The 27,344-nt window shown below is 37.3% G+C and overlaps 1 protein-coding gene across 4 annotated transcripts in view; it reads left to right on the top strand.

Annotated features, from left to right (window-relative positions):
* Positions 1 to 26,957, top strand: part of LOC123035754 (DNA repair protein RAD50-like) — a 31,957-nt gene extending 5,000 nt beyond the window's left edge. For 2 of the 4 annotated variants that reach the window (XM_044454268.1, XM_044454266.1), the window contains exons 2-22: positions 1,033 to 1,214; positions 2,806 to 2,889; positions 4,956 to 5,107; positions 5,898 to 6,083; positions 6,963 to 7,167; positions 8,406 to 8,534; positions 11,765 to 11,930; positions 13,145 to 13,338; positions 15,100 to 15,306; positions 16,709 to 16,891; positions 17,231 to 17,388; positions 18,747 to 18,922; positions 19,611 to 19,848; positions 21,200 to 21,389; positions 21,637 to 21,763; positions 23,830 to 24,023; positions 24,197 to 24,307; positions 25,442 to 25,534; positions 25,612 to 25,725; positions 26,221 to 26,348; positions 26,909 to 26,957. In XM_044454268.1, coding sequence (XP_044310203.1) covers positions 1,086 to 1,214; positions 2,806 to 2,889; positions 4,956 to 5,107; positions 5,898 to 6,083; positions 6,963 to 7,167; positions 8,406 to 8,534; positions 11,765 to 11,930; positions 13,145 to 13,338; positions 15,100 to 15,306; positions 16,709 to 16,891; positions 17,231 to 17,388; positions 18,747 to 18,922; positions 19,611 to 19,848; positions 21,200 to 21,389; positions 21,637 to 21,763; positions 23,830 to 24,023; positions 24,197 to 24,307; positions 25,442 to 25,534; positions 25,612 to 25,725; positions 26,221 to 26,348; positions 26,909 to 26,942 — 3,198 coding nt within the window. In that variant the 5' untranslated portion in view covers positions 1,033 to 1,085 and the 3' untranslated portion in view covers positions 26,943 to 26,957. The other 2 variants (XM_044454267.1, XM_044454269.1) reach the window with 2 other exon arrangements.
* Positions 26,958 to 27,344: the final 387 nt, after the last annotated feature.

Raw genomic sequence — 27,344 nt, 5'->3', positions numbered from 1 at the left:
CTGGTGGAATGGTGGAAAGGATGTTAATTCTTTATTCTCCTTGCAGCATCCCATAGCTTGTGAAAGTCAGTTGGAATTTTGTAGTAAACCAGTTATGGAGGAAATGGTGGGAGGGAGGGGAATTGGAGCTTAGCTCAGGGAACAGTCCAGCCAGTAGATGGAATGCTAGATTTAATCCTATCATTGATCACCATTATGAGCAACATTAAGAATATTTCCTAAAGGAACTTAGAATTGGGGTTGGAGCACAGGAATGGGAAAAGAGTTTCAAGGAATGAATGTGAATAAGTGCTGTCAATATGCTTGATTTCAGTTCTGTTGGGGATCTGAACTGGGTGCCAAGGAAAGGCTTAATGCAAATTGTAGATAGATGATACTACATTCAAACATATAGGACACAAAAGGGGAATGAGTAGAGGAATTGTGCTTTTTCAAATACTCCAGTAAGCAAGCTTTGGGCAGAATGCTAGAAGCAGAGCAAGCAGATGCAAGCAGGAGAATGCTGAGAAATATGAGCAAAAAGATTGGATGGAGTTTCTGTATTTATAATTTGTAGGGTTTTTTTAAAAAAAAACTTGTTTTGTTTTCCTTTATGGCACATGTTAGTTACAGATTGTTGTCTTTGTTTTGTACTGGGCTTCAGTATATTGTGGCAGTTTTCAGAGCCCTAACACTAAGTCTTACCTGCTTGTGTCAGCACTAATACAGCCTGGTAAGCTTCCTGCTAGATACTTACAAGGCCCTCACTTGCTAGTTAGACTTAGCGTATGTTAATATTTCATTCAGCAGTGCTTTTGTAATCATGATCTCAAAATGTATGTATATTAGAATCTAGGTATAGCTAACTTAGAGAAGGCTGATTGAGGTGCCATCTGTGATCCGTGCTGTTGTGTGCTGTAAAATCTTTGCCTACCAACCTGGGAATGAATATTACTAGAAGGGGGCAGGGGAAGGAAAACCAAAGCAATTTTAAGAAAATTCTTTGTCTTGTCCAGAATGAAAGAAAATGACAGATTTTATTTTTCAATCCAGTGTTATTTTGCAGGTGCAACTTAGTATTTACAGAAAAAGGAGTATTCTTCAAAATGTCTAAGATTGAGAAAATGAGCATTCTTGGTGTGAGGAGTTTTGGGGTAGAAGACAAAGACAAGCAAGTGATCACTTTCTTTAGTCCTTTAACAATCTTGGTTGGTCCAAATGGTGCTGGAAAAACGGTAAGAACCAAGTGGATTTAATTTCAGTATAGATGAACTGCTTTTTCTTTCCTCTGAATTGCATAGGGATGCCATTATTAATACAATCCAATCAGTTTTCAAAATATTATGACCAAGTTAGAATGTATTTCTTTACCAATGTGTGAATAGATACATAGATGTATTTGCCCTGTCTCCTCAGGGGAGGTTGTGATCCTTTGTGCTGTCAATACAAATATCTTCTGAATTGATGGCTCTTGGGTCTGTAATGCTTGCATACCTATGAACTATAGTATATTTAAATTAATAGACTTTTGCTGGGTTCACATATAATGACAGGTCATGGAAGGAATGGTTTGTTATGTGTAAAATTGGAAGCATGGTGAAATGTGGCACAGTTGATTACTGTGAATCACCACAGAGAACAAACAGTTTTAAGGTTTTCACTTTTCAGCATTGCTTCTCATTGTGTGTGAAGCTGGTTACAATGTTTTTCCATGGTTTCCCCATTTCAGCCAGTGAGTTCAGCAGCAAGAGTGGCCACAGCTGCTTCAGCTGCCCTTTTCACTGCCTTGTTCACCTAGCAACAGCCGAGTTGCCAACAGACAGTGCGCTGACCCCCGTGTTCCCTGTCTCCTTTCCCAGTGCATTCTCTCTGATGCCTGGCCGTCCCACTGCCGTGTCCAGTTTTTCACCTACCCACTGCCTGGCCAATCACCAACATGCCTGCCTTGCCCAACTGTCATGGCTATACCACCATGTGCCCTCCTAGCATGGCCTCTCTTGTGAGTCATGCTTTCCCCTCTCTCGCAAGCACATGAGGAAGCACAGCCTTCCATGAGAGGGAACAGCACACTTGTGCCAGAGGCCCAGCAGGCACAAGCAGCATTTCAGCAATCTAGATATGTGGGTGATCTGGCCAGGCAGCCACTGACGGAGAACACATCCAGGGGAACATGCAGGTCAATGGAGGAGGGGAGGAGCGATGCATGTAGAAGTGGTGCATGCTGGGATTGGTTCCTAGCTGAAGGGCTGATGGAATGCATGCACCATTTGGAGGGAAAATAGATCTGTGCTGATAGTACTCAGGGTTAGTTACTTTGTGATTGTATGAACACAGGACGCAAGGTAAGAAGGCAACTGCACAGTAACCATTCTTATGTCTGAGCAGCCCTTATGGCCTTAACTAATGAAAGCTGTTGAGATACAGTTCCTTGGCATTGTATGAGTACATTTTAAGGAACCAAGTTTGAATGATTACTTTATTTGCTTCCCCTGCATGTGTAACAACTCATATGAGGGATCAACTTAATATCGCAAGTGCAATACCTGGCAGAAGGAGCCTGCAGAACTATGCAGATTATTCTCTGTGAGTAGCATGTGCTCTGAAACCCTGCTACTGGAGACTGATCTGCAAAATTCCACGAGATCATGTCTTACAGCTTTAATGTTCACATGAATAAACAAGTTGCATGTCCTGTTAAACATGCCACAGAGCTAGATAAAGTAAAGTATGACCTGGTTTTCTATTATGTATTATCTCATTATCTGGAAACAGAAGGGCAACAGCTATTTGTGAAATCTTATTGACATTTATTTCCATTTTCACTAGACAATCATAGAATGTCTGAAGTACATTTGCACTGGGGATTTCCCACCTGGCACCAAAGGAAATTCATTTGTCCATGATCCAAAAGTAAGTATTAAGAGTTCAAGTTTCACAACTAACTACTAGCTTCCAGTGAGCAAGATTGTGACAGAAACAAGACTACTTTTAGCATATTGAAAAAGGAACTCACATTTTCCTACATGCAGAAAGGTACATGATGTGTGTTATGTGTGCTTCAAAGTGCAGATTTTTTTCATAACAAAGGAGAATTTTTGAAACATAGGTATAGAGAAACACAATAAGGTATACCCTGCATAAGACAATCGCTGATTTTCAAATAGCCCATTGAAATGGTGACCTGGCTCATGCATAATGCTAACATCGTTGTTGTACCTAGGCATGTGCACCCCCAGAAAAATTTAAAAAATTGTTTTTATTTCCAGTTTTTTCCATTTGGAAGCAGAAATTTTTCAAAGTCTGATTCCCTCCACCCCCTTTCGTCTTAGTACAACTGTTAATCTCCCTGTAATCTACTGTCTACAGTAGTAGTCTACTGTCTCAATCCCCTACCCCTCTCTATAAACTTTATTTCTTACTCTCCAAAAGAGTAAATCCCTCCCCATAAATAAATTGTGAAATAAGCAAATTCTACAACCCACAATTGTGTATGCCTGGTCTCTGCAAACCCAAAGCACAGTTCTCTAAACTCTTTATGGAATTTTATTGCATTTTATTATAGACAAAATTTTAAAAAGTTAGGAAGAACTCACAAGCTACTTTGGTCAAAAAGGAAAAGAAATTAGTTCAAAGCTTTTTGAAATAATAAGGGAAAAAAGCTTTTCTGTATAAGAGAAAATAGGCAAGTTTGCATGACATCCTAAGCCACCTAGTGAATAAACTATGATGGATTGGTTGTTAGCAAAATGTGTCTGGCAAATTTGCACGTTTTCCCCTTTAACTGCAAAATCAGTTGTAGGAAGTAAATGGAGGGGAAATACAATGCAAATTTCCCTTCCATATACTTCTGAATCATGATATCTTTGTATATTTCCCAGTTAAAAAATACAAATTTGCTAGACAATAAGGGAAAAAAGGATGAAAGTAACAGTTGGTGTACCAACGAAACTTACACCTTTCACTTGGTCCCATTCAGCTGCCTCCTTAGGGGATTTTGGTTTTTTTCAATTATCAGGGAACTGCAATAACTGCAGCAGTGTGTGCTCTGAAAAGTGGAGAGTGGGAAGAGAGTTAATAGCTGGAAACCTAGGGATGTGTTGAAGATGTGGTGGGCACTAAGAGTTGTCATTTCAGCCCTTGCCACCCCTTTTGAATGTACCTACTTCTCCTCTTTTTGCAGCCATTTTTGATTGACAACTCACAAAGTATGCAGTCTTGCTTTTGTTACCATATTTGTTAACAACTGCACTTTGACAGGTTAAACTTACAAGGATATTGACCAGGCAAGGCTATATATAAGTACACATTTATGTATCTACAAAAGACCAACAAGATTGATGATGATGATGAGGAGGAAATAACAATGAAAGCAATGAGTTGTGTGTATTTGGGGGCCAAACATATATTTTTTAAAAAGGTGGTGAACCAAAGTGCTGTTTGGGCATTGATGGAGTGGCTGTCATTAGTGGTGGCAATAGCAAAGAGTCAATAGCTGCCTTCCATAATCCCCAATGGAATTAGTTTCCCAGGGTTGATGACACAACAATCCATCCTGGGTCAAACAAGCCATGGGTTGTCAGGGTGGCTTGTTGCCAAAAATGAGTGAAGCAGTCTGAGTTTAGATGACACAGCAACCCGCTGGCTAGTTACTTGTGATAGGTTGCTGTGCTATACAAATCCAGTCAATTGGAAAAATGCCAAGTAAGTCTTCCTGGACAGGGAGTTCCATGCCCAGGGTCTGCCTTTAAAAAAAAGACACATGGACATAAATCCGTGTGTGTAGCGTTTGTCCACCCCCCACAAGCTACCCTCTTTAATTCCAATAGGATTTGAATCTACATGCTGATCCCCTCTTTTTTCAGATCTGCCTTGAAAATAAGAGGACACTGTACAGGTGCTAGAGAACAAGTGATTAAAGTGAATTGTGGGAGAATTTGTTGAGATTATTTTACAAAGTCTATTTTTTGCTGCTGAAGGTTGCCAATGAAACAGATGTCAGAGCTCAAATTCGACTTCAGTTTCGTGATGTTAATGGAGAGCTTGTAGCTGTCCAGCGATCTATGGTGTGTACTCAGAAAGGAAAGAAAACAGAATTTAAAACTCTTGAAGGAGTCATTACCAGAACAAAGTGAGTGAGTGGGTAGATAGAACACTTCCTGTTGCATTTGTTTTTACGGTTATGCTTATTCAACCTTTCTAATATCTGCTTATAGTTAATCAGATGCCATTAAATAGAAATAAAATGTTGAGTCCTCATTTGCTGGGATTATTTGTCGAATGTTGTGCATCTCACTGCTTCTTGATCTTTTTGTTAAGATTGTCCAACAGGCTTCAAGCTTGTTGGATCTTCTCTGTGTTTTTTACTAGAACTTCCAAGATGCACCAACCAGAGGCTGGTGCAAAAGGTATACACTTATAATTAAAAAATAAGGTTTCTTTGAACATATACTGAACCTAGAAATTTGTATGTCAGAACTGAACTGATATCTCAATCCTTTCACTCAAAAAGCCACCCCTTTCAGTAGCCTAATGTAGAAGGGAAACATAATTAAGCTGCAAATATTATTAAACATTTGGGAGTAATACATTCTTTCTGATATACTGGAAATCACTTGGAGATCTCTCAATAGATCAGACTACTTTCTGCCCACCCTTGACCTAATTGAAGTTACGTACTTTTGTTGTGATACTGCATTGAATGAAAAGTAATTGGACTGCATGATTTTGTGAAATGTCTCATCTATATAAAATATACAGAACTGTTTCTCTATTTGAAGTGACTTTCTTACAAACAAGCCCTGCATTATAGGAAAGGAATGGTGAGCTTGTGATCGGATCATGTTAATTCTTTTTTAATTGTGATTTTAGGATTTTACCACCTATCAAACTCATTTGTTTTCTTGTCTTTATTCATACAGACATGGAGAGAAGGTCAGCCTAAGTTCCAAATGTGCAGAAATTGACCGTGAGATGATTAGTGCCCTTGGCGTTTCCAGGTCTGTGATTAATAATGTCATTTTCTGTCATCAAGAAGAATCCAACTGGCCTCTAAGTGAAGGAAAGGCTCTGAAACAAAGATTTGATGAGATCTTTTCAGCAACAAGGTTAACATTTATCTATAGCTTTTAAATAGAATTAAAACATTTGATACCTTTTGATTATGACATTTTTATTTTTATTTAACAAATCATGTTGTCTTAATATGCACAATTCCCAAACACAGTGTCAAAGGACAAATCACAGGTATTCCCAACACAGTGAAAGGTTGAATACTATCCTGAAACTTACTATTCTAGCATGGTATAATGAGAATCCACTTTCTCATCAAATTCCTTGGTATTTTTACCCTTGATTTCTCAAATTCTAAATAATCATAGACATGGCATTAATGTACTATTTTTTAAATATCATTTTGTAATAGGAAGAACATTATTTTTACCCAGAATTCTGGGTCTATGTATTTTAGCTGCCATCATTTAATTAGTAATTAAAATCTTAGATTCTTTAAGTACATTCTTCAGTAACATTGTATAATCACTTTAAGATCCATGTTACAATTATCCTAATAACCTTTCTCTAAGACTGCTTAATAAGACATGTTCAAAAAGTATAAAACAAGTCAGCATACAATGCAGAACAGAACCAACATATATCATGCCTTTTTTATAGCTTACAATATGTTATGGGGTAAGATACTGTTGACTTTAAACCTTGTAAGATCTTTCCTGTAGGTCAACTGAAGTTAAGCTAGATGGAACATTTTTACAAATTCTCATTTATTCTGTAAAATAGGTTGAGATCACTCTATCTCCCATTTGTTAAATGGTAATTTCCTTCTCGTATATTTAATAACATATATTTTGCTGTGCAACCAAGAGTTACACCTTTTGATATTTCTAATTTGAAAATGACATACCTTTTAAAAATGCTCAGTACTAATGTTATTTAGATTTAAAATATATGCATGATTATCTTTTGAAAAGGTACATTAAGGCTTTAGAAACACTTCGTCAGGTACGTCTGAAGCAAGGACAACGAATTAAAGAGTGCCAGGTCGAGCTGAAGTACTTGAAACAGAATAAAGAAAAAGCGCATGAGATTCAGAATCAACTTGCCAATAGGGAAACTCAGTTGGCTGCCTCCAGGGAAAATGTTAAATCTATTGAGGACCAGCTTGAACCTCTAAGGGTAATTTATCCTCTTTTGTTGCATAGTTAAGGTTTCAGTGTAGTGCTGATGTCCTGTATGGAGCAAAAAAAACTTAACAAGGGAAATTTCCCAACCATGGAGTGTTGAATATATGTTCCATTGTTTGTGCAATTTTTTTACACAAACAATGTATGGCAGGGAACGGGCCTGCCCTTCCTGCTCCAGTTTTTCTAGATAGCACTATATGACCAGAAATGATGTCTTGATTGTCTATACCTGAGATCTTCCTGAATGTCCTATTGGTACTTCTGTTTTGCTTGAGGTGAGAATAGCAGATTCAAGACAATTCTTGCGACAGACATAGTATTGTGCTGGGGTATAGGTTATTTCCTAGTGTAAAAGTGTATTTCCTTGAACCCAAGACTTGCCTGCCCTCTTGTATTAAAATGTTTATGGAATCAGTCTAAATCGTTAAAAGCATTTTTCTGTTTGGATTATGTTAGAACATAACTGAGATAGTTGAGTTCATATTAAGTTAAAAAATGGAAGAAACAGAGGGCACTAACAAATTATCTGATTTATTTTGATGAAGTTTTAGATCCCTGGAAATATTCACTGCTATGTTGACCTCCCTTTTTGTAGTATACATGTACATGAGTTTTACTAAGTACATTTATTTGCGCATACATCTCAATAAGTGATGGATTTTATGGTCTTTACTAACTGGGAGTATGAATGTGCTTGCAGCATGGCTTTGAGATATTCATACTCAAAGCTTTGGAATATATATTTTAAAGATTACATTTCTTTTTTATGTGAAGGTTGAATATTACAGGCCAGTTGGAGAAAAGTCACTTGAATCTCCTCTGTTTGCATGCTTTAGGTATAGTGATGCAAGGTTAGGTTGAAACATAATGACTATAATTTGTTTTGCTAAGTACTTGCCTAGTAGGCATAAGTGTCAAGGACTTGCACATAGGCAAGTGCATGGAATTGCATGCAGGTTAGTGAGCAGGCTCATGTAGGAGGGAGGAAGTGCTCTGTCTCTTCTCTGTGTCAATATCAGTTGTCTGGGAAAGGAAGCCAGTATTCCCATACCCAGCACAGAGATTAAATGGGGCAGTCTTAGAAGGGAGGCAAAGCTTTCCATCCCTCCTCCCCTAGTAAGATGGTAAAAAAAACTTGCAGACTAGTAAGTTTTGTGGGTGTATTTACAAGCTTGTTTTATAACCCTCATAACAGTTGCATAGTTCATTTCTTTTTACATTCTTTCTCAGAATCATCTAACAGAAATAGAACAGAATCTTGTAAAAGTAATGAGACTTGACAATGAAATTAAAGCTCTGGAAAGTCGAAAAAAACAGATGGAGAAGGATAACCAAGATTTGCAACAAAAAATGGAGAAGGTTTGCTTGATAATAAATTTTTGTTTGTGTTCTGATGCAAATTATGAATTGCACAGTAAAATTTATGTTGGTATCATAGTGAAAAGTTTTTTCCAGCAACATTTGGGCTTGCTTACTCATATTGTGGGTACATGGTTTTAGGCATAGATTATAGTTTCAGTCTTCCAGTTTTTTAGTGAGTCAGTTTATATCCAGTGTTCTTCTGTTTCAATTTTCAGGTTAAAAGCAAGCATTTATTGAAAAAAGTTCATTGAGCAAATATTGACCTTTTTGTTATCCTATTTTCCGTCAGGGTCTTTTGTCTGAGTGTCCTTTCCTGAGCGTCCTCTTTATAGTAGAACCCCTTCACCTCCATGGTATACCTTGGAGCTGAAAGTGATGAATCAAATCAGGAAACAACTTACATGGAGGAAATGTACCTATAGCGGAATATATTTGGAGGCAGTGAGAGTGGCAAAAAACAATATCTGATTCCATTGAATCTTCTCCTTGCCACCCAGCAGAGCTCTCTAGGAGTATGTGGGGGCTACTGCGTACTGGCCTTAAGGATAACATGTAGCCATATAAGGTGTGCTGTAATGTATTTGGTAGGCATTTCCAGGGCAAAATGTTTTGTATCTGCTGGGACTTTAGATGCCAGTGTTATTGCTATGAAATCAGGTGAGATATTCAGAGCACAGCCTTGCCAGGTTTCTTTAGATGAGTTCCAGTTAGTCCATCTTGAGGATGTATACAGGATACTTGGACAGGTATGTGCAGCCACATCCATGCACAACTCTTTCTTGGCTAAGAAAAGTTAAAAGCTAGCAGGGAAGGAACTGCTGCCTGGGCCAGGAAATTGATTAATGCCTCTTTATGAGGGGTGGTCCCTCACCCCTTGAAAATTGGACCTGGAAGAACTTAATAGTTTTAGGCCAGTGACAAATATGCCCTTCCTGGGCAAGGTTCTTGAGCAGGTGGTGGCAACCAGGTCCATGCACACTTGGATCAAAACAATTATCTGGATCCATTTCATTCAGGGTTCAGGACTGGTTTTGACACAGAAACAGCTTTGCACTGTGCGATGACTTATGCTGAGAGAGACACACACACAGGGAGAGGAACCCTGCTGGTACTTTTGGACTTCTTGGTGGTGTTCGGTACCATCAGCCATGGTATCCTTGAGAAGTAACTGTCTGAGTTGGGAGTGAGGGGCACTGTTCTGCAGTGGTTCTGCTCCTGTTTGGATGGCAGGTTCCAGAGAGTGGTGCTTGGAGGATATAGTTCGGAATTCCCCTTGGATCCTTCAACATGGGATTTCTTAGGAGTCAGTCTTGTCTCTCATGCTGTTCAACATCTACATGAACCTAATGAGTGAGGTAATCTGGAATTTTCAAATATGTTTTCATCAGAATGTTGATGTGGAACTCTATTTCTCCTTTTCATCTTCAGCAAGTGAGGTTGTGGATGTACTAAGCCATTGCCTAGCTGCAACAGTGGACTGGAAGAGGGCTAACAAACTGAAGCTCAGTCCATACAAGACTGAAATGCTGTTAGTGGGTGGTTCCTCTGGCTAGATAGAAGTCTAGAGGGGGTTGCACTCCGCTCAAAGGAGCAAGTTTGTCAGTTGGGGGTGCTCCCTGTCATTTGGGTGTGCCTAGGTGGCTTCGGTGGCTCAGAGTCCCTTCTACCAATGATGTCTGGTGGCCCAGCTACACCTCTATCTGTACAGAGATAGCCTCCTATCAGTAATCCATGCTTTGGTAATTTCTAAACTAGCTTACTGCAATGCTCTCTGCATGAGGCTGCCCTTGAAGACTGTTCCAAAGACGTAGCTTGTGCAAAATGTGACAGCCAGACTAGTAACAGAGTTCAGACAGTCTGATCATATAATACTAATTCTGGCTCACTTGCACTGGCTGCTTGTATGCTTCCAGGTGCAATTAAAGGTGCTGGTTTTACTCTATAAACACCTACAGGGCTTTGGACCACAATACCTGATAAAAAACTTCTCCCAACCACCATCTACCTGGAAACTACAATCAACCTTTCAGTCCTGTCTCTGACTGCAGCTGAAGGAGGATGAGCTGTTGGCAACAAGAAGGGTCTTTTCAGTGGTAGCGCCCTCCCCACTGAGGCCCACCTAGCCATATCTTTCAGGGGTCAAGACTTTCATCTACCACGGGGCATTTAATTAGTTGGGCCTTCATTAGTTTTTAATCCAGGTTCAGTCAAGTTTTATCTGTTTACATTATTGGATTTTTACATGTGTTTTAAATGGAGTTTTAAATTTTTTGGTATGGTAATGTTTTTCCTAATGTTTTTAAAATTGTTGTACATTTTAGACTGTTTCAATGGATTTTCTTGGAAATTGCTTCAGTTATTGGGCAGTATAGAAGTTAAATCTGCAGCTGTATTTGGTTCTTGAAATGTATTGTCTATCTTGGTGGTCAAACTTTGTCTAGTACAAAGGATTTTATCTTTCAGTACTTCTTACCATTGGCTATGCTAGCAAGGGCTTCTAAGAAGTGAAGTCTAAAAAATCTGGAGATGTACCTTCCAATCATCCCTGGTCAAATGAACAGAATGATTTCATGACAGTACATAGCATACCAGACATGTTTATATGGAATGTTGGTAAGGGGAAAGCAAAGACTGTTCAGAGTGAGCACAGGTCTTCCTCAAAAATGCAAGTTGCTGTATTAGTAGTCACCCAAAAATTGCCAGAAGAAAGAAGCTTTTTTGATGCTGCTAAACATGATAGCAAAAAGTGTCCCAGCAACCCTAGTATGAGTCAACTCTAGTATGTGTCATCTTTCATGTGAACAGCATATAGATTTATGTACAAGCTCTTGCCAGACTGTTATTATTTGCATGTCTGTGCTGCCCAGTATTTGAAATTTTGTGGCAGTTCAAGGCAATTCACAGTGAAGTTCACAGTAAAGTAGGATCTCTTCTGTTCCTTTGCTTGCATACTTGGAGTCTTTTGGTTTGAAAATTTCTAAGGGCCCAACTGGATATGGGAGTGGTGATGCAATTGCCATTAGCTCTTGTGGGGAGGTGAGCTAATCGCAGCTTCCAGGGTGGAAGGACAGGAGTTTAGATGCCAGTCTTCAACCATGCAGGACTGTTGATTATGATAATCTTAATTACAGATCTCTTTCATTGTTTATATTTTGAACTTTACCATGTCTCCCACACTGAATATGCAAATGTATTTTTAAAAGCTTTTTTTGGCACTGTAATAATAGGTTTTTCAAGGAACTGATGAGCAGCTTAGAGAAATGTATCAAAACCATCAGAGAACTGTGAGAGAAAAGGAGAAGAAGTTAACAGAATTTCAAAGAGAGCTGGAGAGAACAAACAAAGATTGCCTAAGATTCAACAGAGAAAAATCTGAACTATTGGTTGAACAAGGTACTGTGGTTAATTTGTTTTGCTATGTTAATAAACATTTCAAAAAGGCATATGAGAAATGAGCATAATTAGTTTCATAACAAAATTTGTTCATTCATTAGATTTCTGTGAGCCATTATTTTGATCCATCATACCATTATACACATTTAATCAAGAATGTCATAATATAATCTATTCATCTAACAGTTAAAGCAGAGTTGGCCAATTGGTAATCTGTGGGCAAAGTTTCCAGCCTCATTTTATCTGGCGTCACCAAATTTCAATCAAAGTTTGGTAAAAACAAAGTCCACATGTCATTAATGAGGGGTGGAGACAAGTAATTAGCTTGTAAGAGAAGCCCATGGGTATGTGTGCTTTGGTGTTCTGGGTAATGTCAATGTAAACAGGTTTAAGACTTTTTATGGAAAGGCACTAGCTGACCATTAGAATGTTTAATTCTAAGTTTGAAACAAAGTAGGTCTTCATACTTTCAATTGGAGTTTAGCTGAGCAAATGCATCTCTAAACTGTAGCAGCTAAGGTTTGGAGTTGGAACACAAAATGGATTGACCCATACTGAAGTTCGAAGATTTTGAAAGCAAGCTTGGAAATAAGTCTATAAAACATACTAGGTCACAAAAGTGCCTATACATATGCAGGGAATTAGAAATTGTGTGCATTTTTAACATCATCTAGTACCCTTCAAGCAAGGATGGGCAACTTACATTGCAGCTATTGTTCATGCAGCTCATGAGACCAAGGTGGCTGTTTCATGCCTGGGCACCAAAAGGTCACTATTATTTATTTAATTTTCTTTAATGTGGTCCAATACCAGAGTCTCTGGACAGCTTACAAGAAAAAACAAAACATACCAACAAATAACATACTACATCTTACCATTAATGATAAAAATCAAAGATAAAACCAATTAAATGTTAAAATAAAAAAGGTTTTGCCTGACGCTGAAAAGAATAAAGCAGCAGCACGAGGCAAACCTCCCTGGGGAGCATGTTCCAAAGTCGGGGTGCCACTTTGGAGACTTTAGGTTACTGGTCCTGGTTACTTGGAGACTAAGTTTACTCACCCCAAGTGACCAGGCTAGTAATATCTTTTTCTGTATATGGTAAGGTTAAACTTGTTGTAGCTTCTTATAAGCTGAGCTTCAAGTGCTTAGCCCTTTAGTACTGAAAATGAATGTGCTTATTTGTTTAAACCTCATTGTTCGTCCTTATTAAGGTCGCCTCCAGTTGCAAGCAGATCGTCATCAGCAACATATAAGAACCAGGGATTCATTAATTCAGTCACTGGCAGCACAGTTGGAACTGGAGGGATTAGAAAGACCACCTTTCAATGAACGGCAAATTAACAATTTTCACCGCCTTGTGAAAGAGAGACAGGACAAGGACATGGAAGCTGCTAATCAGCTGATGGTAAACAATTATGTCCACATGTTCCCTAAAGGTTCAGTCAATGCAAAACAGAAAAAAGATGATCACATTCTAAACTTGTAGAATAATATCATGCAAACCCATGCATGCTTACTTTAGAGAAAGGGGGGGTACGTTTTGAGTACATTTTAGATGGGATCATTTATATGAACTATATCTTTATTTGATGTTATGAATTAGGGTTATGAAAAAGTGTATGGGCATGTGTGGCAAGTATAAAGTAATAATTGTCTTAGGTTTGAAAGCAGGATAATGAGTAGTAACAAGTGGTTTTATTTATTTTTTTATTTATTTAGTTTATTTATTTGATTTATATCCTGCCTTTTTCCTACAAAGGACTCAAGGCAGCTTACATCTCCTCCATCTTATCCCCACAACAACCCTGTGAGGTTGGTTGGGCTGAGAGTCTGTGACTGGCCCAAAGTCACCCAGTTGGCTCCATGGCTGAGCGGGGACTAGAACCCAGATCGTCTGAGTCCCAGTCCCATGCTCTTAACCACTACACCACACTGGTATCCCTATCAAATTTTATTATTTTTTTGCATCTGTCCTGCAGACATCTAAGAAAGTTTAAAAATTCTGGGTCCTGCTTTTTAATAATAAATGCAAGGGGACCAGTTACACCTTCTGCATACACAGATAGGTATCTGGCTACCAATAGAAATTTCTCCCTTCTTGATCTAGTAGACCACCTGTGTGTGAAATTGAGATGAAGAGTTAGAGTGGACTTCACCACTTGAGATTAAAATCCTGAACCTGCAAAGAGTTCTCCCCCTCACCCCCAAATGTTTAAAAGAAAAAGCCCTACCTGCACATGTGTCTTGCCCCATTCTTAAGAGTATTCTGGGGGCAGGGGGCATGGACAACTGGCATGCTTGGGTTCATCCCCATTGATAAAACCTCAATAAACCTGGAAAGTCAACATCTCAGGGAGAACATTGACATACTATTTTCTATGTGCAGAAATACGTAGTCCATTTCCTGTAGTCTGAAATACTATTGCTCAGGAAAATAGTGTTGTGTGTATATCTAAGCATCTAGTTGAGTTTGTATACTTCTAATTGTTCTTCTCCCCACCAAACCCAAAGCCAAGATTGTGGAAGGGGGAATTATGGCAGCTGAACATTATCTTACTTCATTTGTTTTCTGGCTTCTGGCTGCTGTTGTGAAGTAGGCTTCATGTTCCAGGTTTCAAAGAGGAGAGGCAAAAAAATATGAGTACTTTTTGCCTAGGTTTTTAGAAAGAAATATTTAATTCTAAGGACTTTTTGCAAAGTTGACAGTGACACATATTTCTGTAAAGGACTGTGGGTAGAGGTGAAAGATGAGCATTTTTATTTAGCACCTATTGGGTAAGAGACAGTTACTTCATTCCAGCCACATTTGATGTTCCTTATACTCTTTTCATTCCATAAACTCTTTTTGGTACCAGGCAAAGACCTTTTTATTTCAACGGTATTTTAATTGTTAGTTGTTTTTAATGGCATTTGAATGATGGGGTATGCTTTTTAATGAAATAGTTATGTCAGTGGGCATGGTTTTTATTATAACTGGTGTTTATGTTTTCATATTGTATGTATGGTTTTATTGTTGTAATCTGCCCAGGTAGCTGTGTGGCTAATGGGGTGGGTTAAAAATCCAATAAATAAATAATTCCAACTAGGTCTTGTGGATTTTGTGGGACTATTAAGGTGTACTTAAGTTCAGGATCCTCTGTGCAAATAAATTCCTTGACTCTTGCAGAGAGAATTTAGCGAGAAGGAACTAATGAAGCAGAAACAACTAGATGAAATAAGAGATAAAAAAACTGGACTTGAAAGAACCATTGACCTAAAATCAGACATTCAAAATAAGAAACAGCTTGAAGTAAAAAACCTGAAATATGAGTTACATCAGCTTGAAGGGTCTTCAGATAGGCTCTTGGAACTGGATCAGGAACTTACCAAAGCAGTAAGATTTGAATTTTTATTATTGTTATTTTTAAATTCTCTCTCAATGTGTAATAATTACCATATCTAAAACTGCCTTCATGCATTAATTAATATTTTCTTTGTCATCTCTCATTTGTATTACTGGAATACCAGCCTGTATACAGATGCGGTTCTAACTGTGTAAAGCCTACGCGCATTGAGGTTGTGCTTGCCTGAGAACCATAGAAGTCACATAGTGTTGGTGATCTATATATGATTACTATTGTGATATGGATTACTATTATGGACTCTAACTGTAGATTCTTCTCCCAGTGTGGACATGTCCAGTAGCACTGGAATTCTGGCTAGTCCTGATCACATAGTTCTACATAATTAGGGCCATAGTGGTATAAGACGTATGCTATCCCAAAACTGGTATGAAGGAAACACTGAGCAAAAATAAGAAAATATGCCTTCCTATATTTTATGCATCTATATTAAGCACATCCATAAACTATAAACTTTTAAAAGTAATAAAATGCCCAATTTGAAATGTGTGTTTGGACAATCAACCATCAAAAGGACTTTAATAGATGCAAATGCGAGATTAAAGTTTAGCAGCTTCTGAATGCCAATTATGGTGAGTGAACTCACTTGTATATAATTCAGTAGCTTTAAAACTTTTGTTAAAATAGACTTTTTGGTTGTACATTCTGCTATGATTTTTCAAGTATTCTGTTTCCATTTAAAATATACTATTGCACTGTCTCTTTTTGTGTTACACTTTTACAGTTTCACAAACATGTTACAATTGAATTTATATAGTTGTGGCATACCATTTTTTAATCATCTTTTCAACTAGACAGTCTTTGACATTAATTCCAAATGTGTGTTTTGGAAATACTAATATAGTACAGGAGATGGAAGCATGCATCATTCACCCTGTTGCCATTACTGGCTCCAAGTATTAGTCTCTTGTGTGGGTGTACCCCTACCCCAGTCTCCTCTTCCAGAAATTTAAGTGTTAATTTTGAATCTTTGTTGTGTTGTATGACACTTTAGGAAACAATAGAAAATTCTTAGTTTTCTCTTGCCCTTGTATTACCTTATGTATGATGATATGTGTGAATAATGACACCAGTGATGAATTGGAATCCTATGTTCTTTTCTGAATCCTGATATATACTAAGATGATAAATCTGTGTTTGGGCTGTATTACTTTCAGTTGCACGTGGGAGTTCACATGAACTCCCTCATACATGTTCCCTACACATGGAAAAACAGCATTGTTTATATCCATGTGGTGGTGATGATGGAGGATTTCATTTCTGTAGAGCCTAGTAGCTGAAGCTCTTTGGGTGGTTTGCAACAGTTCACAAGGCAGACAATGGGCATTTCCAACAGGTATAAAACAAAAAGCTTGCTTTTGTTTCCCTGTTTAGAAACATGAACTAGATGAAGCTGAAAAGAATTGCAACGTTGAAGGCCTAGAAATGGAAATACAAGAGCTGCAAAGAGAGAAAGCAACTTTGGACAGTTTTCTTCGTAAATTGGATAAAGAAATGGAACAGCTGAACTTGAATACTACCATAATTACCCAAATGGACATGCTGAAAAAAGATAAAGTAGTGTATTTTCTCTGACCCTAATATGCCAGAACACATAGAATATGTCAGCCATTGTGTTAATAAGTTGTTCACACATAATGCCAACTCTATGGTTTAGTGGTATGTAAGTCCTAGTTTGCACTTGAAATAAAATACAATCTATGATTTGCCTCAAGGCAGGAAGGATATTGTATCATGCAAGGGAAGGCAGGTGTACACTAGTATGAAGTTTGCTATATCTGTATCAGCCCAGTCTTTTCAGAATTATAAATTATTTGTGTGCTTATCAAGCATTTCGAAACTAATTGTGTCACAATAAAACCAAGTCTTATTTGTAGGTATCTATCTTTTTTAAAGGCAGACAAAGAAGAACAAATAAGAAAAATAAAATCCAGACACAACGAAGAGTTAATTACCTTGATGGGATATTTTCCAAACAAAAAACAGCTTGAAGATTGGCTTCACTCTAAAGTTAAAGAAATTAATGAGACACGAGACAAAATTGCTAAGCTAAAGTGAGTTTCATTCAACTAAAATATGCATACATGTTGCGGCAATGGTGGGGTGATTTGTATTCATTAAAGGGCTTATCCACATTTCTGTTTACTGGTACAGGTCAAAGCATGCTAAGAACTGGCACTAAAGAACCTGTGCTTTTGCAGTAACTTCTGTTGAAATAAATAATTGCATGGTGATTTGTATCCAAACTTTACTCATTTTCAACCTTTTCATTTTTCCTTTCCATTAAAAATATTTCCAGTGCATGTAAAAAAGTAGGCAACAATAAAATACAGTGGAAGTTATCCAGCTGCATTGAAAAACCCTGTTTTAAAAGGCCATACCTGAAAATGTATCATGAAAAATGTCAGTCATAGCTGCCTATTGAAAAGTGAAAGGTGATGGGATCAAGCTAACATCTTGAGGCAGAGCATTCATTGTTTTTGTGCCAGGGTGAATTAATCAGTCTTTAACAGTCAGAACAGGACTTGAGGAAGGAAGTGGAACAGACAGACAAACACGGGAGCCAGTAGAAGAATGTGGAGTAGACAGATTTGGGGGAGAGGGTGGCATGAGAGAGATGAAAACATGCTAGGGAGAAAAGTTTGCTATGATTTCCTGCTTGGGTAGCTGAAATGAGTGGAGGTGAGGAAGAGACTGTGTGCATTGAAATTTACCAATCATCTGATTGTTAGAAGACTTTGCACCTTTCCCTTACAATTAAGAACGTATAGAACTTGGATTTTTTTCTTGTATAATTCTGTTTTGATCCATGTGTAATTCGATAAACTGGTAAGTAGTACATGATTTTCAACCAGAGTTGCAAAATCTTAGCCCCGGGCCAGTCTGACCCTCAGATTCCTTAGAAGGCTGAAGCACTTTATGATTTGTAAATGCAACTACATTTCAAGTGACCTCTAGATAACTGTAGTATTTGTCAGTGACAAGGACTTATGCTTCCCTACTCTTGCTCACTCCCTCCCTCCATCTTCGTATGGCACTTTGGTCAGGAAGATCAACTAATTATTTTTCCAGTTTGAGGAAGACCATGATGGTGGCTCTGTTCTGATGTCATGTTTCTGTTGAGATCATACTGTTGAAAATCTTACCTTAAAGCCTTGAACACATGCACAGACAGCTCTTGGTAAAAGAAACAAGACTGTTCTTACGTGGTGCAAATAATCTGACAGGTAGGTAGCTTCCATCTAGTCTACAGGTTTGCAAGCTTATAGTTACAGTTTTTTATTTTCCTTTGTATTAAAAAACAGAATTTTCAAGAACCAAACCTATTCAGTTAGTTTAAAAGTTAAAACTGGTCTTGCACATTCTTTTTTTTTTAATTTTAGTTCTGATTATAACAATACTTACATTTCAGCAAAGAACTTGTTTCAGCAGAGCAAAACAAAAATCATATTAGCACTGAATTACGAAAAAAAGAGGAACAAATGTCCAGTTATGAGGAAAAACTTTTTGATGTTTGTGGAAGCCAGGATTTTGAAAGTGATCTCTACAAACTTCAAGATGAAATAGAAAAAACATCCAAGAAGCGAGGCAAGTTTATGCAACTTCTCCATTTCCTGTATTTTTGTTTAAAGTTGTATTTCAGTGTTAAATTATATTAGGTGTTGATGACTATATTGTCTTACTTGTATTCATTTAACAAGCTCCCCTTTCTGTAAGTATAATAATAAAGGCAGCTATTTTAAATGAGAAAATGGTCAGTGTGCAATTGATACTAGACTTCAGTTTTTTCTTGTACAAATCTAAAATATCTCAGACCTCCTCTTGCGTTTTACTTTACAACTTTCAAGTGATGACTAATGTGTTTGAGCTCCAGGATGGCATAGTCCTATCCCAAGGAGGGTGTTTTCTATAGGCCAGTGCCAAGACTCAGGCTCTCAGCACAATGGTTTGTGGAATTTGTGAGGTGCCTGCACTAAAAGTATCTGGCAAAAGACCTATTTTTTTAAGAGTTGTGCTGCTGCTGCTGCTTTGCAGGATCATTTGCATTTTTTATCCACTGCTTGTTTTTATTTTTAACTTTTAAAAAACTGGTGGTGTGTTTTTACTTTAGCTTTGATTTCTTATTCTTTGTTTGACCCGGTTATAATTGGCTTTAGAGCTCTTTTATTGAAAAAGAAACAGAAACTTTTAAGAGTATTAGTTGAATCTCTCCCTGATTGCCTTGATTGGTGAATTTGATAAAATGTTCATCTTTTATTTTCCCCCTTCAAAATAGCCATGCTTGCTGGTGCCACTGCAGTTTATTCGCAGTTCATCACACAATTAACAGATGAGAAAGAATCATGTTGTCCAGTTTGTCAGAGAGTCTTCCAGTCAGAGGCTGAGCTGCAGGAAGTAATAGATGATCTTCAGGCTAAGCTGCGTCGTGCTCCAGACACACTGAAGACAACAGAGGCTGAGCTAAAGAGGAGAGAGAAAAAACGTGATGAAATGATGTCACTTAAACCTGTCAGGTGAAGCTCAAACTGTAGAACTATCTAATAGGTGAACAGAGTTTTCTGAGAATAGAGCCATTTTAAGATGCCTAGTTTATGTAACATATATCTCCTCCAAAGTGGCTTCCAGCAAAAAATAATACAATGGTTTGAAGCCTGAGTTCTGTGAATATGAGAGACTTCAGTCAAACAATCAAACAGAGGCTGCAGCTGGCAGAAGGAAGGGAGGGAGAAAGGGTTTTTGTTGGGAAGAGGAGGGATTTCTCAACCTCTCTGTCCCACTTTCCATGGGTCTTGTGGATCCTCCAGTCATCCGGAGCAGAATTTTGGAGGACATAAAGGGAAAGGGGAATTGGTAAAAACCATCTCTTCTCAGTGCTTCCTTTAGTAGGAATATCCCATGAATAGATTTCCACACACAAAAATTAGGATACAAGCCAGTAACATCTGAAAGAAATATAATCACAGTAAGCAAATAGTTAAAAAGTAGACAAAACTACAGCATCAAAACAGTTTTTAAAAGTAGTGGTCAAATAACATTGAAAGCTTGTCTGAAGTAGACAGTTTTCCTATTCCTCCTTAAGCTTGGAATAAAGAACCTTTTTCAGGCCAAGTTCCATTTTGGGAGAGCTATTCCAGTGGCAGGAGAAAGCAAAGGCAAAAGGCAGGGACAAATACAAAAATAATGTATGACACCTCCTTATCCAAATTAATAATGAAATATTGAAGAGCACCAGGCTCAGGACCCTGTATCCCTCCCCAGTTACAGAAGTTATCATTGATAAGCACTCTTTGAGTCTAGTAAATTGTGTATTTACCTGATATTTGTTCCATCCAGCCCACTTTTAGCTAGTTTGGTAATCAGGATATCATGAGGCATTTCATCAAGAGCTCTGCTGAAGTCAGGATAGCTGTCCACAGTATTCCCACTGAAACTGAAGGGAAGGAGAGTGCATGATGAAGAAGTCAATTTTGGGCAGAGCTACACCCAACAGGCTAATCCTTCAAAGACCAATTGCCCCTTGACTTTTGAAAAATAGATGCTTGGTTTGGTCATAAAGGTTGGAGCAGATTAGGTTTACCCAGCACTAGCCATAGATACTGAGTTAAATATGTATAATTGGATTTTTTGTCACTTAATGGCAATAATAATGGCAATAATTTGTATTCCCAGGGCAGCAGTGTATGGTGACATGCTATAATATACATGAGTATTTTCTAATTGATTAATAGAATACCCATGAACAGAGTTTTCTGTAAAGTTATTCTGTACATGTGGCTTGTGAATTCAAGCTCCTCTTTTATTGAGCTGATTCTGCTGTTGTTAGAGAAAGAATGTATTGTCATGAATTTAATATTTCTTGCTAAGGCAAATGGTAACTGAACTCCAGGAAAAGGACATACCTGACTTAAGGAACAAGCTACAGAATCTCAACAGAGATATCCAACGCCTTAAAAGTGATATAGAAGAACAGGAAACTCTTTTGGGTACTATCATGCCTGAGGAAGAAAGTGCCAAAGCATGTTTGCAAGATATTACATTTATGGAAAGATATCAGGTAATTGTACTGCACAGATTAGGCTGCATACTAAAGCCCCTATTCACGTGAAGAGAAAAAGGGCACTGAAAGGGGCTGTGTTTCTGTCCAGTTCTTCCACTTCTGTGTGGTCATAATGTGAAGGAATCTTGAATTGGGCACAGGGAAAGATGCATGTGGGCACTTGCACCTGTGGTAGATTCATTAGAGCTCCAGTCATAATATCGGACACTATAAGAGTGTCAGCACTTTTCTCATTATTTTCCAGACTGATCTAAGGGATGTTGAGCGAAAAATTGCACAGCAGGCTACTAAGCTGCAGGGAGTAGATTTAGGTCGAACTCTTCTACAAGTGAGCCAGGAAAAGCAAGAGCGAAAACATCAGTGGGACACGGGTAAGGAGATAAGAAAAATGCTATACTGCTTGAGGCTCTGAAATCTCTTTCTGTATTTCCTACATGACTATGAAAATGTACATACTGGCCTGGGGTGCACATAATACTAACCCATAGTATGCATTCTTGAATTCTGAGTTAGCACAGTCATGCTAGCAAACCATGATTTCTTAACTGCAAACATTCCAGTAAAAGAAAGAGCCCATGGTTTATTGTTGGGATGTGAAGTCTGAGTTGTTTAAAGCATTGTCTGTTGTTATATCTGAAACTAGGACCATGAATCGTTTTGCTGTGCTACACTGGAAGTAGGCATGAGTGACCAAAAATCCTACCCACCATACATGCTAGCATTATAGTGTCACAAAGGAATTTGGGTACCGGGAAATGGCAGAGGAGAGAAAGAAGCAGCTGACAAGTTAAATCATGGTTTCTTTGATAGTCTGTCAGACAAATCCTGAGTAGAGCAACAAATAAAGAGTTAAATAAACCGTAGGCCTGCATTACAGCAGAGCCCCCGTATCCATGTTGATTGGTTCCAAGACCCCCAGCAGATGTCTGAAGCTGCAGTTAATAGTGAACACTGCATCATATATACTGTATACAGTACATTTCTTTTTTCACAATTTGATTTATTCTTACCTCTGCATATGATTCTTTCCCTTCCCTATTGAAGCAAGAATTTTCTTACAGGAAGCACTTTATGACCTCTCTTTGGCACTTTACAGCACTTTACGACTTCTCTTTCAGCCAAGGTTAACTGCAAATGTGGTGACTGCCATGGGACCGTACATTCATATCTAACAGTTCAATTATATGCCATTTTCTAGTATTCTCAGGTGGAAATGAGCATCTTGAAGACACATGTTTCCAAAGAACAGAAAGAACTATAGATTTCCTGTTTTCCAAATGAAACAATCAAATTTTAAGAGACTACAATTTGTATTAAAAGTGGCTATATCAAATTAAACACCTTTACAATTAAACTAGAACAGGCAAAACCAAAGGCTGTTCTTATCTTCACTTGTGAAAGTGACAGGCTTGATTACTAGTAATATAGAGTTTCTTAAGTTAAATAAGGGGTCCTTCCTAATGAGAATTTGTTTCCTTAACATTTTAAAGTAAAATCTGTATAATTGTAAATATTTTACATAGAGACCACCTTTCAGTAGGAAATTTCTCTTAGTGGTTATGTGCATCTGTTTCTTGTATTAATTGTACATTAATACAGTGAACAAGAAAATGTATTCAAGATCATGTAGAACTTCTCATAGTCTGCCTCATCTCAGTTGTGTGTAACAATTTAATTTCAATGTATTATTTTATTAAGCTACTTGGGTATCTCTGAAGAGTGCTTTCCACCAGCTGTGTGCTGTTCACCAGCTGCTTTCACACCAACAGGGTGACAACTGTTAAATCTTTGTGGATCTGTGGTCTTTTTTTCTGGTCTCCTCTGTGATAAATCATAATAGTATTACTATCAGCCTATAGTGCTCCTAGATATGCAACTGAAATGCCATATTTGTGTTCATGTGACTACAGCAAATGCATTATTTTTCATTTAGAGCAAAAATTTATATTATTTATTTATTTTTATGGCATCCCATAACCTGAAGGTTCTCTGGGTGGCTTACAAATGCCAAACAGCATAAAAACATAGATAAAATACAGTAAAACAATTGATAATCTGATAAAATAGAACAATAAAATAGTAAATAATATCACATAATAAAATGTATGCACACACCAATAAGCACAGCCAATAAATCAACCAAAATTAAAATAAATAATCCATAAATAATCCAATTTTATACAGGTATGTGTGAGTCTAACAGACTCATTAACTCTTTTCTACAAAACCTTAAGTGTAGGTTAAATTATATTGACGGTTAAATTAAAGTGTAGTGTAACTTCAGTGTAGTTAAAGTAAAGTATAGGTTAAATTAAAATTAAATGATATACTTTAGTGCAGAAAATTCTTTAGATAAAGTTTCATCCAGTTAAGATGAAAATTGTATTTTGATAGTCTCATTTATTCTAATATGTGTTCCTTTAATTTATACCGGCAGTTGCAGGCAAAATTGAATTGAAGCAGACTCTTAAGCAAGATCAGCAAAATCAAATCCAGCATCTGAAGAGTACAATTAATGAGCTGAATACAGAGAAACTTCAGATTTCTTGTCGTATGCAACGTCGACAGCAGCTAGAAGAGCAAACTGTGGAGCTGACCACAGAGGTGCAGTGCTTGAACAGAGAGATTAAGGTAAAATGAATAACTGATGTAGATGCTAATATGGTTTATTCTCCTCTGCCTACAGCATGTTTCAGTTTTATTGGCCTTTGAATCCTGCAAATCATTAAAAAAAACAATCTGCATAAAAAAGGCCAAGGCAAATTTCCAAAGCATAATGAATATAAAGATGGTTTCTTTTTCAGGAAGCAAAGGAGCAGATATTTCCTTTGGAAACAACTTTGGAAAGACTTCAACAAGAGAAAGAAGAGCTAATGGACAAAAAGAACACGAGTAACAAAGTGACACAAGAGAAGGTTAAGATCACTTATCTTCAGTTGGTTGAGTAAAATACAGCATTATGTGAGAAAGGCTGCTTACATTTCCTGGTTAGAGCTCTGTCTTGTCATGGAATTTGGTGGCTTCAGACAATTTGTAGATACTCAGAATTGGGCAATTTGTAGATACTCAGAAAAGATTGACATTCAAGGTCTTCCTAGCTAGGGACCATGGAACCACTTTGCAAACTTTGTAATACTATTAAAAGTTTGGTTTTGATCTTAGTGTACAAGAGCAGCGTCATTAAATGCTTGCCTTGGCTAGTAACATCTTTTAGTTTAGAAACCTCTTTCAGAACCTATTTCAACCGAAGGGCTGAATTCTATTTTGGAGAACCCCTTGGGAGATAGGGGAAGATGTAAATTCTTGCAGAGGATTCTAGAATGCCGCAGTGGGATCTTCAGAAGGCTGAATTTGGTACTTCGTTCTGCATTCCTGTTTTACTGGTTAGCCAAATGAGTTGGAATTCTCTGAGTGGCTTCAGTGGACTGTGAATTGAATTCTGTATTATGCACCCTTCACTGAAGTGTATGCACATGCTTAAATATTATGCAAATAACCTTTCATGAAAACATTTTGAGCATACTGGTATAACTGTCATATTAGAGCAAGTACATAAAACAGCATTTATAATTGTGGTGTGTGTCACATCAAAGAGAAAAGTTCTCTTGAAATTTCAAGGCAGAGCAGTGATGTGAAGAGGTGAAGATGTACATTCCAAGGCAGAGTAGGGAGTGAGGAGGATTAGAGAACATATGTGGGTTTCAAGCCAGAAAATGAGAGTAAATATATGTAGATGATAAGGCAGAGCACTGTAAATACATGCATTTTTATGACAGAGCTGTAAAGCAGAGGGGGACATTGGTTCCCATTGATGGAATTGAGTATTTTATATCCCTTCATTAGGACAAATGGGGTAATTTGGGATGAAGTTCATGAAATTTATCTTTTCAAACAGTCTCATTTTTTCAGTACAGTTGGAATGTTGATTTTTTAGTGTGTTTGGAATGTGTAGTGTTTTGACATTGTTTACTTCAACAGCTAATTACTATTTTGAATTACTACATATACATTTCTTACAAGCAAACATTTTGGTGTCTGTTTTCTCACAGATAAGCGACATTAAAGAAAAAGTTAAAAACATCCATAACTATGTAAAAGAGATTGAGAATTACATTCAAGAAGGGAAAGAGGAATACAAACAGGTAATTACAAAAAATAGCATAAACCTTCCAAAATGATATTATTTCTTAAATTAAAATGTTTCTTGTATTTTTTACAGCAAAAGGAATGTGAACTTGATGAAGTCAAGGCTCAGCTAGCAGAATCTGAGAAAAAGAAAGAGAAGATAAATAAAGAAATGGGAACAATCAGGCAAGATATTGATACCCAAAAGGTAGATGTAGCTTATCCCAACATTATCCTTGAATACTAGCTTGATATCCACAAATGGTAGAAAATAGCCTGCCCTTTGATTCCATATCAGTGGCAGCAACATTAAGGGCCACAGGACTAACCCATTGATAAAATAATATGCTACAAGTTACTTGTAGAATATAATATATAACATATAGAGCACCTTAGCATCTAGAGAATAACTTCACTTTAAAGCCAGGATAGGTGATTCAAAATATTATTTTTCATTATATGGTATGAAACAGATCAACACTTTTTTTCTTATTGCATGTCAGACATGGTTCCCCTCAGCCTTAAAATGACTTAGCCATCTAAAAGTATCAGTTACAATAAATGTACAGCAGTGATTGTAGACAAGACTAAAGTAGGTTTTGTGTAGAAAACACATAGTCTGTTGCTAGCTAAAGCCCATGCACATGAAACATTACTGGAACAAAATTATGTAATTCATATATTTTATTTTATTTGAATTAAGATTCAGGAGCGATGGTTAGAAGATAATCTTACTTTGAGGAAAAGAAACGAAGATCTAAAAGAGGTTGAAGAAAGCATAAGGCAGCATTTGAGGGAGATGGGCGAAATGCAAGTCCCGCAACTGAAAAGGTATCTTCTTTTCCATAGAAGTTCATATCCTATATTTAGCCCATCTAACATGATCAATTGCTGTTCATGAATAAATCATGTAGAACATTTTCCATGGAAAAAGACAGCATTGGATAATTTTCTGCTGCCCATGAAGCTTTTCTTTTTACTTTATCTTTTGCTTTAGAAGGTAGGATCTATGCCAACAAGTTCATATTACAAGTTAGAGACTTTTGATTCAAGATTGGTATAAACCCTGAGAATAGGAGCTATTTGACAGTAAAAATTGCCTCAGAAGTGGAATATCTTTTATTAGGAATTTGAAAATCAAGGCAGGATGGCTACCTATCATGGATGCTATAGCAGATTATTTTCTGCATAGGCAGGACTTGATAACTTGAGAGTTTCTTTCCAGCTTTATGGTAACTATGATTATAGCATCTTAACTTGAGTTTGTAATGAAATTATAAACAATCCATAATTTATGATCAGCCAGAAAACTAAAATCAGAAATCTGTTTTGAAGTAGATTTGAAAACTATGGTTTATGCTCATCCCTGAATGATTATGCCGTCATTATAGACATTCCTGTTTCTCTGGAGGGCAGTGTACCTAGAGACATAGCACCGAACCTATGAAAGATAAAGTAAGGCAAACTTCTGTGAACCACTTGCTTAGACTGTTCATACTTAGAATACCAATTGTTTGAAATGAACCTATTTTATTGCGTCATCTCCCTCTCTCTCCTTGTCCCATCACATGTTTGTGCACAGGTGCATGCACAATAATTATTAATAATTTTCTTTATTTTTCTCTGTCTCTTTTTAAATGGGCAATAGAGTTATGTAATACATCTTCTCAGACTGCCTGATTTTCAAAGGCTTAGTTCAGAAACTGGAGTCTTGATTGCCAAACTACAATTTTGCATTTGGGAACATCACAGAAAAACATTAATGGGAAAAAACAAAACAAAAGGCAAAAAGATACTTAAATATGTCTAGTTCCTATTTTGAGGAAA

This window comes from Varanus komodoensis, unplaced genomic scaffold (genome assembly GCF_004798865.1).
Source record: "Varanus komodoensis strain SLA01 unplaced genomic scaffold, ASM479886v1 scaffold7_3, whole genome shotgun sequence".
Lineage (NCBI taxonomy): Eukaryota > Metazoa > Chordata > Lepidosauria > Squamata > Varanidae > Varanus > Varanus komodoensis.
This window is presented reverse-complemented; position numbering and strand designations above follow the sequence as displayed.